This window comes from Patella vulgata, chromosome 2 (assembly GCF_932274485.2).
Source record: "Patella vulgata chromosome 2, xgPatVulg1.2, whole genome shotgun sequence".
NCBI classification, from domain to species: Eukaryota; Metazoa; Mollusca; class Gastropoda; family Patellidae; genus Patella; species Patella vulgata.
The window spans coordinates 93,614,216-93,632,058 of NC_065880.2; the positions used below are offsets into that span (position 1 = coordinate 93,614,216).

A 17,843-nucleotide genomic window follows, 5' to 3' on the forward strand; every position below is an offset into this window, starting at 1 on the left:
AATTTTTAAGTTTTGTTTCTGTTCCTTGTTCTTCAGGTATTTTTATCTCGTCTTTTGGACTCCTTTGAAATTTTGTCATCCGCCATTACAATGACGTCAGCCGCTACTACAATCAGCGCCACCTACAGTATGTGTAGTACAGATAGCCATGATGTTAACTGGAAGAATAATATAAGCCAGGAGTTGAGTCAGGTGGTTATTATTTTATTGTATTTTAACCAACATTGTGTCTTTGTGTTACTTTATTGTATTGTAATCCACCTTGTGTCTTTGTATTATGCATGACAACCAGTAACGGCCACGGAAATGTAATGTAATGAAATGAAATGAAATGGGGTTTAACGTGCCACTGTTCTGCTCCGAACTGGGCTAATGAAAATGGGCATATGCCATACATTGTGCTATGAGGGAAATGTTGCCCGGACAGAGGCACTACGGCCTACTCTTATATCGAATTCCAACTGTCAAGGGATCTTTTACGTGTATGCCAATGTGTACACGGGACCTCGGTTTTTCGTCCCATCCGAACGAGTAGACAGCTGTCCTTGTTAGGCCCTTTGTCCGGCATCAATGACAAGGGGAAACCACGCCGGAAAATCTGGATGAACTTTCTCGGCCAATGCAGGGATCGAACACCCGACCTCCAGGCTAGCAAGCCAGCGTCTTACCCATTTAGCCACCGTAAAAAACTACTTGCATGATTTAAAGGCTAGGAAATGCCAAACTTTTCTAATTATTATATTGTTTATATGTTAATTTTCTGAAAAATAAGAATATCTTTAATTGACGTCCGTGTGCACAATTAAGCGATAGGAGCGTGCACCACTCTGCAAATAAATTACATCGATCATGTGACTTGTACAAAATGGAGAATCGGAAGTGAAGGCAGCCGTTTTTAGATCATGGGACATCAGGCTATAGACCGCAAATCTAGCGTTTAGTAACCTACAAGTGAAACCTATCCTTAGTCCAAATATTGTTGTTTGTGAATAGGGTGTATAAAATGTCCTACGATGGGATATCGCGGGGCTGTTATGAATTGTGTGCCATCGAAATGAAATGAAATGGGATTTAACGCCATAGCGTTCTGCTCCGATTAGACTAAGGAAACCATACTCTTGTATCTGATTCCAACTTCCAAGTGATTTATTATGTGCACACCAATGTGTCCACGGGACCTCGGATGTTCGTGCCATCCGAACGACTATACGTAGTATCTGGGAAATTAAGTGTCAAAGTTTATTAAACTTTTTGCATCATCAAAATATTCCTTTGTTTCAGACCAATACTATTGGAAGTATGGGAAAGTTACAATTCGATGACCACGGTTATCCAGTTGGACTCAAATTCATTGTCTGCAGTTTTCATAATATGGACCCAGACAAATTTAAGAACATAGGTTACTGGGCATCCGGGACTGGTTTAATGCTTGTAGACTCGACTGTTTATCAAAATATTTTCACAGATTTTGGTAATCGAACATTAGTGATTGGAGCTTTACCAGTAAGTAGGTTGGTTTTGTACGACTATTTCGATCGTTTCCGGATTATGTTGTCCTCGAAACACACCACCCCACAAGTGAATTATTAAAAATTGATACACCATATTCAAGTCATTTACTTTATCCGTCTTGATTGTCGTATAGCATATTTATAGAATTTAACGTCATCATATATTACTCGGAAAAAGGGGCGCTTTCTCATCCTCATGGGTTAACTCCGGGTACTCCGGTTTCCTCCCACAGGATAAACGTCTGCGCATGCTCTATGATAATAAGACAACTTCTCTGCGATATCACGCTTGGTGGAGCCAGACAGTAAACACTAAGAACAACATCATTCATTATTATATGAAAACAGGATATCCGAAATACACAACTCCACAAACAGGTCTTGTGTAAATTTTAATTGACTTCAACTAAACTACTTCCGGTTCATCTTGAACCCTGGGTCATTCCAGATCGGTCAGTGTTTTGTTCAGAGGCCGTCGCAAACCGATCAGAAGAATATATTCGGATGGTAGCTACTATCACAGAGATCGGGGAGAGTTTATTAGCTCTCAATGTTAACTTCTACAAATTAATTTATTCTAAATTATTTTCAAAAATATATGTGTTGGAACTATATCTAGATGACAAATATTTCTTATTTAGTGTAAATGATACTGTACGTAAAAAAGTACCTTGCCAGGCCCTCTGTCCTGCACCATTGACAAGGAGAAACCACGTCAGAAAATCCCGATGACTTTTCTCGGTGAACGCAAGGATCGAACATGGGATCCCTGGGTTAGCGAGCCAACGTCTTACTTACTGAGTTACATCTTGACACTATCTGATTAAAACACAGATCCTATTTCGTTTCGTTATTATAGTTCAAAATTTCGTTTAACTTGTCTTTAATACACTAGGATCTGGAAGAGTTGTTATCATTGACGTGTTCTGAAGGACGTGCGGGAATAGCTAATGAAACGGTCTGTTACGGCGAGCTTTAGGCGTGTTTTGCACGGAACTGTGGGTAATCCACTAGTAACATCAATGCTGATTGGTTAATCAAATGTCTGACGTCATAGGGTCAAAAGTTGCTCGTATGGCCTCTGACGCGAACTATCGCTACAACCGGTCAGATCTTCATGTAGTATAAAAAAACGAAACGAAATATAGATCTGTATTTTACTCAGAATGATCTTGACAGACCAATCAAACCCTCGTTTAAAAGTTATAAGTTCAACAGATGCAGAGTTTTTATTTTTCTATTTTAGGCTGAACCTTTCAACATGAAGACTACAGTGGGTAATATAACAAAATGGGAAGGTTTCTGTATAGATATTCTGAACGAAATGGCGGAAAAATTTAATTTCCAGTACGTATATTTTCGTTTAAGAATTCACACAAAAGAATTTACGAATTTGTATGTACATGTATATCTATGTTTTAATTGTTGATGTTTGTGTCGTAATACGTGTTGTTTATGTATTTGTAAGTTTTGTATATAAAACGTATTGAATCACTGGCTATTGGATAATAGTCGACCTATAAAATGAAATGAACTGGGATGGTTGGTGTGTGTGTGTGTGTGGGCGGGGGGAGGGGAGGGTAACGTCTTACTAATCCACGCCAACGTGGGCTAATGAATGAAGTCGGGGATACGCCACGAAATGAGGTATGAGGAAACTTTTGCCCTGACTGAGGCGCTACGGTGTACTCCAATTGTCTCGGGGTCGTCGAAGTGCTGCCAATGATTTACTCGGGACTTTCTAAGCGAACGACCAGGGGTGTCTTTCAGCTGGACAACATGGCTGGCAAATACCAAAGAACGTCCTCGGCCAATATCAGTATAGATCCCACGATACCCGGATTAGTTAGCTGGTGTTATGATCTCTGAAGCAGCGCGACCCTCGTCATGTTCCCGAAGCACCGTTTTCCACCTCATGTTCCTGAAGCACAGTGGTCCACCTCATGTTCCTGAGGCTACGTGGTTCTCCTAGTGTTCCTCAAACAACGACCGGGAGTTTTACATCTAGACGTTGCTAGACTGGTCTGCAATTCCCGAACTTATAGCTACGTTATCTCCCTTGATCGAGGACACGAGAACAGTAGGTTGTGACAAATCAAGCATGGCGACCTCAACGGAAGCCTTGACATTGAATGAACCATGAACTTTGCCGCTTGATTATCAGAGGTAGACATATTAGCTGGAAAGCGCGGATCAGTTGCCAATCGCAATTAGTGCTGAAATATGCAGGGTAATACGCGAAGGCCTTCATAAGATGTACGGAGTTAAAAGCGAGATCAAGTGTTATATTTGCGATATGCAAAGGCGCATAACAGAACATTTAATTCTGCATATCTAGAAAATACATAAGCGTCTATAATTGAATCAACATTTGTGGCCAAATATTGAATTTGTTTGCCTTGTACACAAATATCCACACTTTCAATTATGATGGATAAACGTAGGAAGGAATTCTAGTTGTTATCACTGAAGGTTGTATGTTAGCCTTCTGGTTAGAATCAATCGTCATGTTCTAATCTTGTCAATTCTTTGTTATAGTTATGTTATTTCTGAACCTGCTGATCGAATCTGGGGTTCACCGGTTGAGGATGGGACGTGGAATGGAATAGTTGGACAGGTTGTTAAAGGGGTAAACACAACTTTATTGATTTACAACTTAGTTTATTACATGCAACCTTTCAATACTCTTACGATCATCATTATCAATTAATTTTACTTTATTAGTTTAAACAGAAAGATACAAGTTTTATATTTAAAATTTAACATAAAAATACGTCTTTGTAATATAAAATGTTTAAACATTTATGTGAAAACTAGGCATTGCTGTGACCTGTAATAAATTGTAGATTGGGGACTACTCCTCGGTATATTTGATGCCTTTGTGACGTTTTAAATTCTACCCGTCTTTATTAGTCCACTCGGGACAGAACAGTAGCAGGTTAAACACCATTACATTTCATTTTTAAATTCTATTTTATATCAGAACTATGCCTTTGGAGTTGGGCCATTTACTATTACGTCTGTGAGAGAAGCAGTGATAGATTTTACAAAGCCATATATGGAAGAAGGTATTGGGATCCTTATCAGAAAACCTAACAGTGAATCCAAGAAAATGTTTAAAATGTTCATACCATTTGCACCGGAAGTGTGGGGCTGTATAGTAGCGGGAGTTATCGCCGTTGGTGTATTGTTGTATATAGTGAATAGAATTACGCCCTACTCCAACCATAAATTATACAGTAAAACGGATCAGATGATGTTGAAGGAGAGTATTTGGTTGGTTTATGGGAGTTACATGGAACAAGGTAGGACATAATTACTTTGATGAGAGGGACAGTGAAATGGTGTTTATAATTTGTGGAAAAGTGTGTCTTGTATTGGGGTCATTTACACATCACCCTTCGATTAAGGTGAAAAAGACACCACCCTTTCACTTAGGTGAAAAGGACACCACACTTTCATTAAGGTTAAAACGGCACAACCATTTGATTAAAGTGAAAAAGACAGCATCCTTTCATTAAGGTAATAAGACAATTCCCTTTGATTAAAGATGAACAAGACACCACCATTTCATTTAGTGATAAAGATACCACTCTGTAGCTAACCAGGGGGTTTCGTGTTCGATTCTTGTGTTGACCGAGAACATTCGTGCACGTAAAAGTAGGTCCTAGCGCCGCTGTCCGGGCAAACTTCGCCTAATAGCACACTGTATGACGTATGCCCGTCTTCATTAGCCCTGCCGGAGCAGAACAGTAAGACGTTAAACCCCATTTAATTTCTATTTTCTATATTTTTTAGGTGGTGACCCGCAACCAAAGAGTATATCTGGTCGACTTATTTTAGGCTTCTGGTGGCTGTTCACTATTTTAATGACCTCTACCTACACAGCTAATTTAGCTGCCTTCCTTACAGTAACTATAGCTGAGAAACCTATCAACAGTTTAACAGAATTATCAGAACAGAGTGACATTCTTCCACTCGCCAAATATGGTTCCAATCTATATACTTTATTTAAGGTAAGAAACAGTTGACCAAGCTTGACGTGGATTATCTGCATATTGTATATGAGGCACGGCTGGTCCTAAGTGTTAGAAACATGGGTTGGGTGGTCAGTCCATATACTTTATTTGAGGTATAATTGGTTAGTTGGTCTCTAGTGTTTGGCAAAGGGTGTAGAATGTATTATCCATATACTTTATTTTGGGTCAGTTGGTCCTGAGTGTTTGGGAAATGGGTTGGGATGTAGTCCATCTATATAATATATTTGAGGTACAGCTTGATCTAAGTATTAGGAACTCAGTGTGGCAGCGGTACATCTGTAAACTTGGTTTGAGGTACATTTTGTTTGGCGGTCCATCTTCCGAGGTAAGGTGTAGGTCCCTACTTAATTCTTGGTCTCCACTATCACGACTCGTGCTACGATTGGAATCGTAGTTTTAATCCTGGAGTAATCGTAGATCGGGTCTTATTATATATTGAGGTCAGCGTAGCAATCGTGTTGACCGTATCGAAACGTATCTGAACGTATCTGCAAGTAGCAGATCGTGGACGTAATAGCGACAAACCTATCGTAACTATCGCACGACAGTGGGAACCTTACAAAAACTACAATATTGTAAGAATTCAACATTTTCATGTGGCTAGAACTATAATTCTACTTCAAATTGTAGCTTTTTATCTAATCAAAGGGCAACATTATTAAAATATTTCAGTTAAAGTACCCGGCTTCAGAAACTGACCAAAGGAGTGATGGTTTATGTTTTCGTTTTGTTGAAAATGCACTGATCTGAAATATTGCCTGATATGAAATCTTGTCTCCAGTAACACAATTATTCCCCGCCGATGTTACCATACATAACTACTTTCACTTGCAGGAAGCGAATGGTGGAATTTACCAAGATGTATGGAACATGATGGGTAACATGCCAAGAATAACAAATAATCAAGACGCCCGTAAATTGGTAGAACAGGGTTTTACAGCTTTTATGACCGATAGATCACAGTTAGAATATATCGTTTTAAATGACTGTGAGACCTATTCACTGGCCGATGAATCCTTTAATACAGCCGGTCTAGGTTTTATCATGCCAGAAAATGCAGTATTTAGTGATGCCTTTAATTATCAGTAAGTCAATTAGTTTTATTTATGGATTTAATCTTGGTTCAATGTTATGCTTTATAGCGTCCGTACTATCAAGACCAGTTTTCTTGTAAGGAAAAGCCTTCGTCTCTCCTTGTTCTTCTCTGCTAATGTAACGTAATAATCTCTCCTAATGTAAAAGCTCTCCTAATGTAAGGTCTGATCTCTCCTAATGTACAGGCGTGATCTCTCTTAATCTATGGATTTGATGTCTGCTCGTGTATAGGCGTGATCTCCTTGAATGTAAGGACTTGACCTCTCCTATGTAAGGGCTGAATCTCCCCTAACGTAAAAGCTACATCCACCCTGTAATGTAAAAGTTACATCCACTCCAATGTAAAAGCTACATCCACCCTAATGTAAAAGCTACATACAACCTAATGTAAAAGCTACATACACCCTAATGTAAAAGCTACATCCTAACGTAAAAGCTACATCCGCTCTAATGTAAAAGCTACATCCGCCTTAATGTAAAAGCCACATCCACCCTAGTGTAAAAGCTACATCCATCCTAATGTAAAAGCTACATCCACCCTGATGTAAAAGCTACATCCACCCTAATGTAAAAGCTACACCCATCATAATGTAAAAGCTACATCCATCCTAATGTAAAAGCTACATCCACCAAAATGTAAAAGCTACATCCACCCTAACGTAAAAGCTACACCCACCCTAATGTAACAGCTACATCCACCAAAATGTAAAAGCTACATCCACCCTAATGTAAAAGCGACACCCCTTCTAATGTAAAGACCACGTCCCTCATAATATAAAGAATTCGCATTTATTCTAAGAAATTAAAAGAATTATCTAAAGATTTTTTGTTGTTCTTACCTATTTTAACATTCCCTTACAGTGATACGATAAGTTTGTGTTGACACCCATGGCTATTGGTGATGCCATCTCTAAACACTTTCCATTAATGTAATATAACGTATAAAAAATAGAGGAATGTGTGAAATATAGTACAACCATTCCTAAAGCGTAATCAGTTCAGATTCCATAAATACATACCGATTAAAATAAAGGTAATGGAATACAGACTTGCCCCATGGGGATGTGTCAATGTAACAGCATTGCGCTCCTAAGAACAAGTAATAACCTGGCATTCGCGTGGCAAAATTATATCGGGTGTTTCAAAAAGCGTAAGGATATTCTAACGCAGGCGCGTCTACCCGCCACTGTTCCAAATCAGACATACAAAGTCCTGTTATGAACGTAAAATAATGACAAAGAGATAAAAGTTATTGAAGTCGTGTTTAAAAAATAGAAACCTTTTAGAATATAAAGACTATTTTTGTTCTGCGGGGTTTTAAAAATATAGTAAAAGTGGTAAACATTATTTTTATATTGCGGGGTTATTAAAGCTTTTAAATTATTGAAGATTTTTAAATCCGAGAATTTTTTTTAGTATCCTTCTAAAATAAATAGACTATTTTTTATATTGCGGAGGATAAAATTGTTCTTAAAAGCGGTAAAAAATATTTTTGTACATCGGAGTGGGAGTTTGCGCCCCAATTTGATATCTAGGTAAACGGATAACATTTATCATTTAACAAAATATAGCATTCTTTTGAGTTAATGGTGTTTTTACGAAACATTTAACAAACATTCGTCATTAACTTTAATCTAGAAACTTGCTGAACAAATATTGATATTGATTAATTAATCAACCATTTAATAGGGCACGATCAACAATTGACAATTTATTTATTTGTTTCTATTTGTGCCTTAAAAAAATGTATTAGGGTTGAAGTTATGAGCTCTTGATGTATGGCCCACATCTTTCGTTATTCATCCATGGGTGCCGTAGTTGCTCATCGAATAACTCAGCGCCTCACATACCACAAGATTCCGTGTTGATTGAATAAGCCGGGCCCCGAATTCACAAAGCATTCTCAGACTTAGTTAAACATACAGATGCAAGAGCTACATCTGCCTATCGCATGACTTTTTAGGCCTGAAATCATATATAAACTATTAATTAGATATTTATTAACATCACAAGACCATAATCAACTCTTGATGCCATCTGATGCTTCCGATCTTCATTAGATTTGAATCCGATCTACCGTTCAACAGCCATTGATAAAAACACAAAAATGGATAAACGAGACCTTTTTATTTTCGTCACAAAGCAACAATGACAATCGAGGCTACATGGTTTTTAAAATGAGTATTTCTCGATTTAAAGTGACGCAGTTTGACTGCAATTTTCAGAATATTACCGTTATTCTCTTTACATTATCTATTATTTAACTATTATAGTGAGAACTGTCATAATGTATCTTTAAGATCTTTGATCCAGAAACACAAAACATTGCACATAGTTTCTTATTTATGTATTTGATACATTATAACAACAAAAGTTTTATAAAGGGCTATGTTGTAGTTAAAATAAGGTGAACAATTTTGAGTAAATTCTTAACTTTAAGCCTGAGGATGCTTTGTGAACTTGGTCAATAATGCTAGCCGTTTAGATGATGTGTACGAACCCTAGGTGGTAAAACAGCTGTTCGGGTAAAATCTCTCGTATACCACATCATATGACGTATGCCCGTCGTGATAACCCGGCTGGTGTTGAAAAGTTGGATATAATCCACAATACAAATCATTTCATCGCCCATTTTAAGAACATTGCCAGTAAGAATGGAAGATGTTGATCATTGCCAGGAATGATGGGAGATGTTGATCACGTGGAACAGTTCGCTTCCATTCGAAGTGTCAGGAAGTAACATTTGTTATTGCTACTTGCAGCGCCCCCCCCCCACACACACACACATCTTCTGGAACAGATAGACCTTTGCAAATACACCATTCAAGTTTCTCTCGTATGGAGAAGAATGTTGGGAGAATCTTAGGTTATACTAGGAGGCAGGGAGATGAAAAGTTTCATGAGTATGATTTCATACCGTGGGGCAGATGGTTTTATGAATGTGATTTCATACCGTGGGGCAGATGGTTTTATGAATGTCAGTCATATGTGAGATATAATTATAAAACACTGGAATACTGCGAACTTTGACTTCTTCAAATCCCAAATTATTAGTATTATTAAATAATGTTATTATTACTGCCAGGGAAATAAAATTATATACGGTGCTTATGGACCTAACAAAAATAGCAGATTGGAATTATTCACGCTGTTTAAAATAAAAGTGTTTACATCAACACTTGCGTTATTATTGATTTCAGTCTATTATCTATCATGTGGATCATGTCGTTGTTAAGTAAAGGGTCGAAAAAAAACCCCAACCCAGTACACTTGTCTTTAAAGACCTATACATATGGAATACCCCAATTGAACTTCATCAAAGCGTTTTTACATGGCATAGTTTATATATTATGGAAGTATAACGTTGCCAATATTATTTCAATGTTCACTGTACAACCTGCATATGTCAGTAGTTCAAAATATGTATTTTAGTTTTACAATTTGCAATTTACATTGCTCCACAATGCCACAGTGTTAAAATATATAATACACTTTTCAATAATACAAAATACAGTATGATAGTTATTTTTCACATTACACTTCTCCATTTTGCATTTTGCATCTGAGTTTCTCCTTCATTCGTTTCCTAACTTTCCACACATTTCAAATCCCAAATGTAGAAAGATCTCTTGTTACTGAAATATGATTTCATGAAACCTGTTCACGAATGTTGTATGCTTCATTCTTGTTTTATTGCGCAATTTTAATATTATTAATTATTGTCAGCCACGTTAAAGGAGAAATCCAGGTTTTTCTGAAATATATATTTAAAAAATGTGACCTTTTAAGAATTTAAATCAAATTCCCAAATTTTAAGAAATAATCTATTTACATTGTCGAAAAAATCTTCAGCTCAAAATAAAATGTAACACTCTAGTCTCGAGATGCATGTGGTGGGGGGTGGCCGACCATAATTAGCCGTTTTGAAACGCCAGATATTACTGTGCTATGGATAGGCTTCTTAAAGAACGTTCCCCGACAAGGTTTATATGTTTGATAAAGACTTGTGAAATCTTGTTGAAACCATACATGTAAATAGTGTGTTATTTTCCAATTTATAAATGACAGTCAGTTCAGGTAATAATAACGTACACGGCTTTGCCGGTTTGTATTAATAGACTTTAAGATCGATTTTACTTTTAGACCAGGAACTATGCCCTCATCTTGCTCTTTTTCTGAATTGGAGTGGTGCACTTCGAAAAAAGCCTAAGGCTCCAACAATTCCCGTTCCTTTGCCCATAGTGCATCGTTTCACAGACTGGTATTTGTTTCTGCAATTCCAAGATGGCGACGATGACGTCATGTCCGGTTCCTGATCCATACTACGCTCATACTTCTTAATATGTATTTCATGTATAACGATTTTAGTACTTCCTGTATTTCTAGTATAATGAAGATGCAGGAAGCAGGATTAATAGACAAATGGAAACAGAAATGGTGGCCAAGTTCCGATCAGTGTTCCGGATCCGACAGAACAAGTCAAGCACAGACTTTAGGTCTAGAGAGTTTAGCCGGCCCTTTCTTCATTTTTCTCTCAGTGGCCGGAAGTGCCGGCATATTGCTTTTAATTGAACTAGTCTATTATTCTAAAGGGTTTGTTGGATTGACTAAATGTTTGAAAATCAGCGGAAATCAAGAGCCACCAGAAAACGAAAAAGAATAATTTTGAACGGTCGTAACACGCAAGGCAGCCTAACTTCCCATCAAAACATACAACAAACAGTGCACTAAAATAGCAAAATGTAAGAACGAAGCAATTGCAAGCTGTTAATTAAAACAAACGCAGCACTCTTCACGGTTGATCTCAATGACATTATCTTTAGTTTCTAGTTAACTTTAAGATAATGTATTTAATCAACCAGGAATATGCCATGACTTCCCATTTGCCTTACCGGAAGTTGGACTTAGTATGTTTGATTAATAAATTGCCTTACCGGAAGTTTGAATAATAAATAAATATATCACGTAATGTTTAATGAGTGCTATCTCGCGGATGTTCACATTAGCTTCCATTATAACTCTTCGAACATTTTATGATTCCGTTTAGTGTTGATACGAATAATTTAAGTAGTTTATTTATGGTTATTTCTCGATTAAGGAGATGTGGACGATCAGATCATGCGACACCGTATTTAATTAATGATTTTGTACAAATATAAATGTGTGTTTGAATTTAAAGGAAGATAATCGGCACCATATATCGTAAATTGTATTGAAATAGATTATATAGATAATCAAAATGTAAATATGTTAATTTAATAAATAGTGATTCATAAAATGAAACAAACATGAAACGGGTTTTACCTTTCTGCACCTATCGGGCTAATGAAGATGGCATCCGGCATGGCATGGCCATGAAATGTGTTATATGAGAGGGAGAGAGAGAGAGAGAGAGAGAGAGGGGCGATGGGGGGGGGGAGACAATCTCTACTGCTGGTGAGCTATATCTAATATGTTAGGTGACCAGTATTGGTGAACTGACACAAAGATCGTTTGGAAAGAACTTACTGATTAGTGAAGGAATTCCTGCCAAGGTTCTACCGACCTGTTAGTAGTGTCTTTCCTATGAAGCTGTCACGCAAAATCGCCAGGAATCTCCGAAAATTTTCGTGCAGGGGTCTTTAGCAGTCGGGGAAAATTGAATGGGCAATAGACCAATATTATTAAAATACAGATCTATATTTCGTTTCGTCTTTTTATACTTTCGATGGCCTACACTACATGAAGATCTGACCAGTTGTACTGGAAGGTCGCGTCAGGGATCGTACGAGCAACTTTTGACCCTATGACATCGGACATGGATTAATCAATCAGCGCTGACGTTTCTAGTGGTTTACCCACAGTCCCGTGCATCCCTCGCCAAGGAGTCGCCGTAACAGATGGTTTCATTGGCTAATCCCTCACGCCATCGAAAACGCGGGTTATTTAACATCTCTTCCAGATCCTAGTGTAGTAAAGACAAGTAAGACTATAAAAAACGAAATAGGATCTGTGTTTTAATCAGATTGTAACACCGACAAGCTTGGGATGGAAACCACGCCACTTTACTTAATGACGTATCTTATGATTTAAACTGCACGCGTTAGACCACTCACTCAACTCCCAATTGTGTCCTTGACAGCGGCGCTACGATCTACTCCTATACCTATTCAAATACCGGAGGATGTTAAACGTCCTGTCAGTGGTATACATGGGGTGTCCTGGTCGAGCCATCAGCCCAGCACCAGTGGCAAGAAACCGCGGGTTGTAAAATCGCAGGGAAAAGTTTTAATCATCACCGGGGTGAAACCTATAGGACTTTCTGGATAGTGCACAAGTGCAATACCATCGCAAAGTACATAGAAGCTAATTTATCTAGCAGTGAAGAGTAAACACAGAGATAGGACAACAAATCGATGTACATCACATTTGAAAAGAAGACAGGTCGTAGATATAAATAAATATAAAAAAAAACATATATAAATTAGCCGAGATAACTGTTGTTGTATATGAGAAATAGTTGGGTTATTAACTCTTTGTATTTATCCCCTGTTTTGTCAAGTAATGTTTGTTTTTATGTTGAAGCAATGATTGAGAAAGCATGTCAGATAATACCCGATAGATTGACGTACATTGATTTATATAGTTCTCACTTTCTTCTTAAAAACAAAAACCTCGTCTCCTCTTTCAACTCTCACTAAATCAATCAATTATTTACAAAATAATAACAACTCAAGCCATGGAGGTGATTAGTTTTATTGCGTATTATCACAGACAAATTGACATCATTTAGCCTAGTTCTGCGTCACTACCCCCCTGTGTGTTTTGATATTTCTGAACTTGAACATCGAGATCTTCTCTTTCTCTCATTATGACAAGCAGGCAACATGACGGAGAGATTTTACACCAGGCATTTAGGCAATGCAACTTTCGTGATAAGCCAATAATGAATGTGGTCCATATAGGCAGTGCCTCCGTGAGAGTTTTCCCCGACACAGATCTGCAGTTGCCCTCCAATGTTGTAATTGTATACATTTAATATTAATGTGTTGCATCCATGTTGGATGAAAAACGAGGGTTTGGATGGTCGAATGGTTCGCGCGTGTGCGTTGTGTCATAAGGTCTGTCATTGAGCCAACTGGCGTGGTTTTGATTCCCGGTTGTACATGACAAGGAGTAAGGTTGCCTGTTTAACCTCGTGGGTTTTCTTCAGGTCCTCCGGATTCCTCCCACTGCTAAAGACCCCTATACGAAAACAAATTATTGAAATAAAATTGAACCATATGTTAGTCCTGAAATGACCTAGTCTGGATGTAAAACCTTTCAAATGTTCTTGAGTGACCTTGTCATAGCCGAAATGCATATAATGCATCGTCACAGAACAACTAAAGATACACCAGTTACTCCGTCCAGGTAGTATCATTACAGGTGGGGGAGGGGGGGCTGGATGGCCGAATGGTTAGTACGTGCCCGCTGTATCGTAAAGTGTTTCATTGAGTCAACTGGCGTGGTTTCGAATCCCCGGTTGTACGTGACAAGGAGTAGGGTCGCCTGTCCGACCTCGTGGGTTTTCTCTGGGTCCTCCGGTTTCCTCCCAGCGATAAAGACCCCTACGCGCAAGCGAATAAATAAATATAAAACCCCATCTTAGTCCCGAAATGACCTAGTTTGTGTCGAGTGGACGTTAAACACCATCTCTCTCTCTCTCCCTCATTACAGGTAAATCCTGCTGAAGTTTTATAATACTGGTTATTTATAGTATAATAAAACAAAGACTGAGAGAGAGAGAGAGAGAGAGAGAGAGAGAGGGAGAGAGAAGAGGAGAGAGAAAGAGAGAGAGAGAGTATGTCATTTTAGAACTAGCATATGGTTCAATATTTTTTTAATAATGCAGTTGTCCGTAGGGGTATTTAGCGGTTAGAGGAAATGGAAGGACTAGGAGAAATCCCACCAGGTTGTCACGTGCAAGCAGAGAATCGAAAGCACCCAACTTATCTCAACGACAGATCTTGTCATTGTGTACGCGCACGTGTTCACCCACCAGAGATTACCCCCCCACCCAAAAAAAAATAAAAAAATAATAAAACAACAATAGTAACCAAACAATTGCAGAAACATGGGTATTTATAGATCAAACAGAAAGGACAGTGTTTTATGACGGAATCAACAACGCTAATCTTAATGATCCAACTCTTGCTTTAATGTATGGATCAATATCGAAATCCGAACCTAAACTGGACCCACAGTATTCATTATTAACGATATTCCCTATTATTGATTATTATGGTCAATAATTCTAAAATAGGTTTTTAACCCACCAATAAATATAATATACATATAGTAGAGATAAAACAAGAGCCATTTAATCTATAATTCGTTTTGGCAATAAAATATTTAATAATAGATATATATCAATGCCCGATAATGAAATCTAAATGAGTATAATGCATACGATCCAATCTGCTTATGATAAAATGACAAAATAATGGTCATAATATTACTGCTTCTCTAACAATTATTGTTAAATGTAAACTCGCATCAGTTAGGCGGGGAAAAAATCAAGCAATAAGATCAGATCATTTTGTAATGCCGTTTTATTTATAGCAAATCCATATACTTTTCAGTTCTGTTTTTTTTTTCAGTATGCTATGGTTTGTCTTCAATAAATGAGAGAGAGAGAGAGAGAGAGAGAGAGAGAGAGATTTAACGTCCACTCGATAAGAACTACGTCCTGTAGGGACTATCACATGGTTCAATTCCATTTCAATAATTCGCTTAGCCGTAGGGGTATGTAGCTGTGGGAGGAAACCTGACGACCGGGAGAAAACCCACGAGGTTGGACAGGCGACCGGGGAATAGCCATAATAAAACGTTTTAGACCAAAAGGAATGACAGGTGCGTCTTATATACTCACTGCGGCACCTCAATTTAATAATTTCAACATATTTGATGGCTGGAAATACGAAACGGTACAATAATACATCTATTACATCCTCGTAGACATAATGGAATTATTGAGATTGCGATATAACAGGGAGTGCCTGTTTTTGGAGGCTATGTCCAGTACTAAGGGGTGAAGCAAGAAACGAGTTCAAGCAGATGTTTCCAACAATAATCCATTAGTTAATCGAATAATCTTTATTACTTCTTGTATCAAGTGATATTCAAATTGATGAACATGCGGATAACACTATACTAAGATGCTTAACATGATAAAACTGATATATGTCGATATAAAAACCACATATTCATTTGTCACATACACGTGCTATTAAATTATTCAATATATTTAATGAGAAAAAAGTGACATTAGATAATAGAGATAGTAGATATTGATGAATCCGAATCGAAACACGTAGAGTTAACTCCCTTTTTTTCACGGTGTATATGACAAGATAAATATGTTTAATAGGTTAATGAGAAGACGTGATTAAGATATATAAGATGATATAGAAACCATTAGTGCTAGTCTTGATACATAGATATAGATAGATATCCAGATACTTGAAGGTTATCTATATACCATATCAATCTAATCCCCCTTTTCCTCGGTTCTTATTAAAATTTTGATCATATCATGACCTATAGGCTACCTTTAAGTGTCAATTGGGACGTTCACAACCTTAAGATTTAATTTCAGGGATACATTTGGCATCTAAAAGTTTGTAGGTCAGACGAAACATTTAATGGCTGTGTAGCTCACTGCAAACGATGTCAATAGCCTTTACTATTGAATAGACAATCTTGGTATAAAAAACAAACACCTACTTAAAGATACATTATTTAAGATTTAGATTAAGAGTGGCCATTCTTACTATAATAGTTCGACAATAGATAATACAAAATGAATTTATTAACAATGTCATTCAAATTGCTCCATTGCGAGCGAAGATATTAGCTTTTTAAGGTTTGACAAGATGTGTGCATTAATTGCAACCACAGCACTGGTTGTTCGGAGCTTGGCCTCGCATAAGCATTTTTAGATTAAATCAAAATATGGCTGAATCGCTCTAATCTACTTAATATCAGAAGTATCCGATGACACCAGGCCTTAAGAAAGACCCGCAATAGGCTGATTTAGCTCTTGCATAGTGTATGTTTAACCATATTAACAGGCTTCCAAACGTAATGAATATATACACATGTGATAAACGATTCCCTTGATGAAAGTAATTTGTTCAATACGGACCAAATACTTGCTTTTGACAATGGAGTGCAGTATATATGTACCTTGATCTCCAGGAAAACCAAAATACACAACCACTTGTATGCGTTAAGAAAAGTACTATATTGCCAAGTGTTGAGAACTAGAATAATTGTTCCCTGTAAAATAGGACTAACAAGATTACAGGGTACAATGAGTAATTTAGACACGACAGCTATGTTTCCCTCTAGTCCACATGGAACCCCATTTGTAATGGGCTATAGTAAGGTCTAGCCAACACTTCCTGATTAGTTTTACCCTGACAAGCGGGAATTCCAAGTATCTTCTCCGCCAACTTCACGATTCTAACTCGTGATATTCTGTATGGGGATATGGTACCTTTACCACCCGACCACCGAAACACCCCCGATTTAATCTTCCAGGTCTGTCTTTGATTACCGTCACGATTTGTCCCGTCATACTAAACTTAGCCTGCTCCGGTAGAGCACAGACACTAAGTTGGTTGGCCGACATTTTAAGTCATATATCGACGAGTATAGTCGAAAACATTAAGAATTGTGTAAACTGTTGATGCTGCTGCCATTTAAACTTGAAAAAGTTTAATAATTAGTATAATCATGTTTGAAAATGGCGACCTTTTAGGGCAAAGATCTATTCTCGAAGTTTAAAGTAGATAGTTCTCTTTGTATGTAGACTTCAGTAGCTATATATGTGTTTACACTTGCCTCATACTCTCAATTATGTAACATCAGCATTAATGATAGCAGCCGACGTCTTTGAAAAATGCTTAAAAATGATTTTTATGGTTCAGTGTTCGTATGTTCGCATGCTCATTATCTAATTCAACAATTTTCTTGTTTTAATTTTTTGTTGCTTTGGAAAGCTCACATAACTAACGTTCTTTCCTGGAGTTTTACGTCCACTTCCACCTTGGGTGATATCGCAGACAAGCATACATAGCTAACAGTTTCTCTATACTATTTATATATCACCTGTAATGGGAGTTGTGCTAGCGCCAACTGGTTGGCAGGTATATTTACCTGTGACTATAGT

At 37.6% G+C, this 17,843-nt stretch overlaps 1 protein-coding gene across 1 annotated transcript; it reads left to right on the forward strand.

The window, feature by feature from the left end:
• The first annotated feature begins 69 nt into the window (after positions 1–69).
• LOC126809807 (glutamate receptor 4) lies at positions 70–11,833 on the forward strand. The gene is made up of 8 exons (XM_050534599.2): positions 70–192; positions 1,282–1,503; positions 2,758–2,858; positions 4,050–4,140; positions 4,495–4,816; positions 5,310–5,527; positions 6,386–6,636; positions 11,033–11,833. The coding sequence occupies exons 1-8, from the start codon at positions 91–93 to the stop codon at positions 11,307–11,309; spliced, it is 1,584 nt and encodes a 527-aa protein (XP_050390556.2). The 5' UTR covers positions 70–90; the 3' UTR covers positions 11,310–11,833.
• Positions 11,834–17,843: the final 6,010 nt, after the last annotated feature.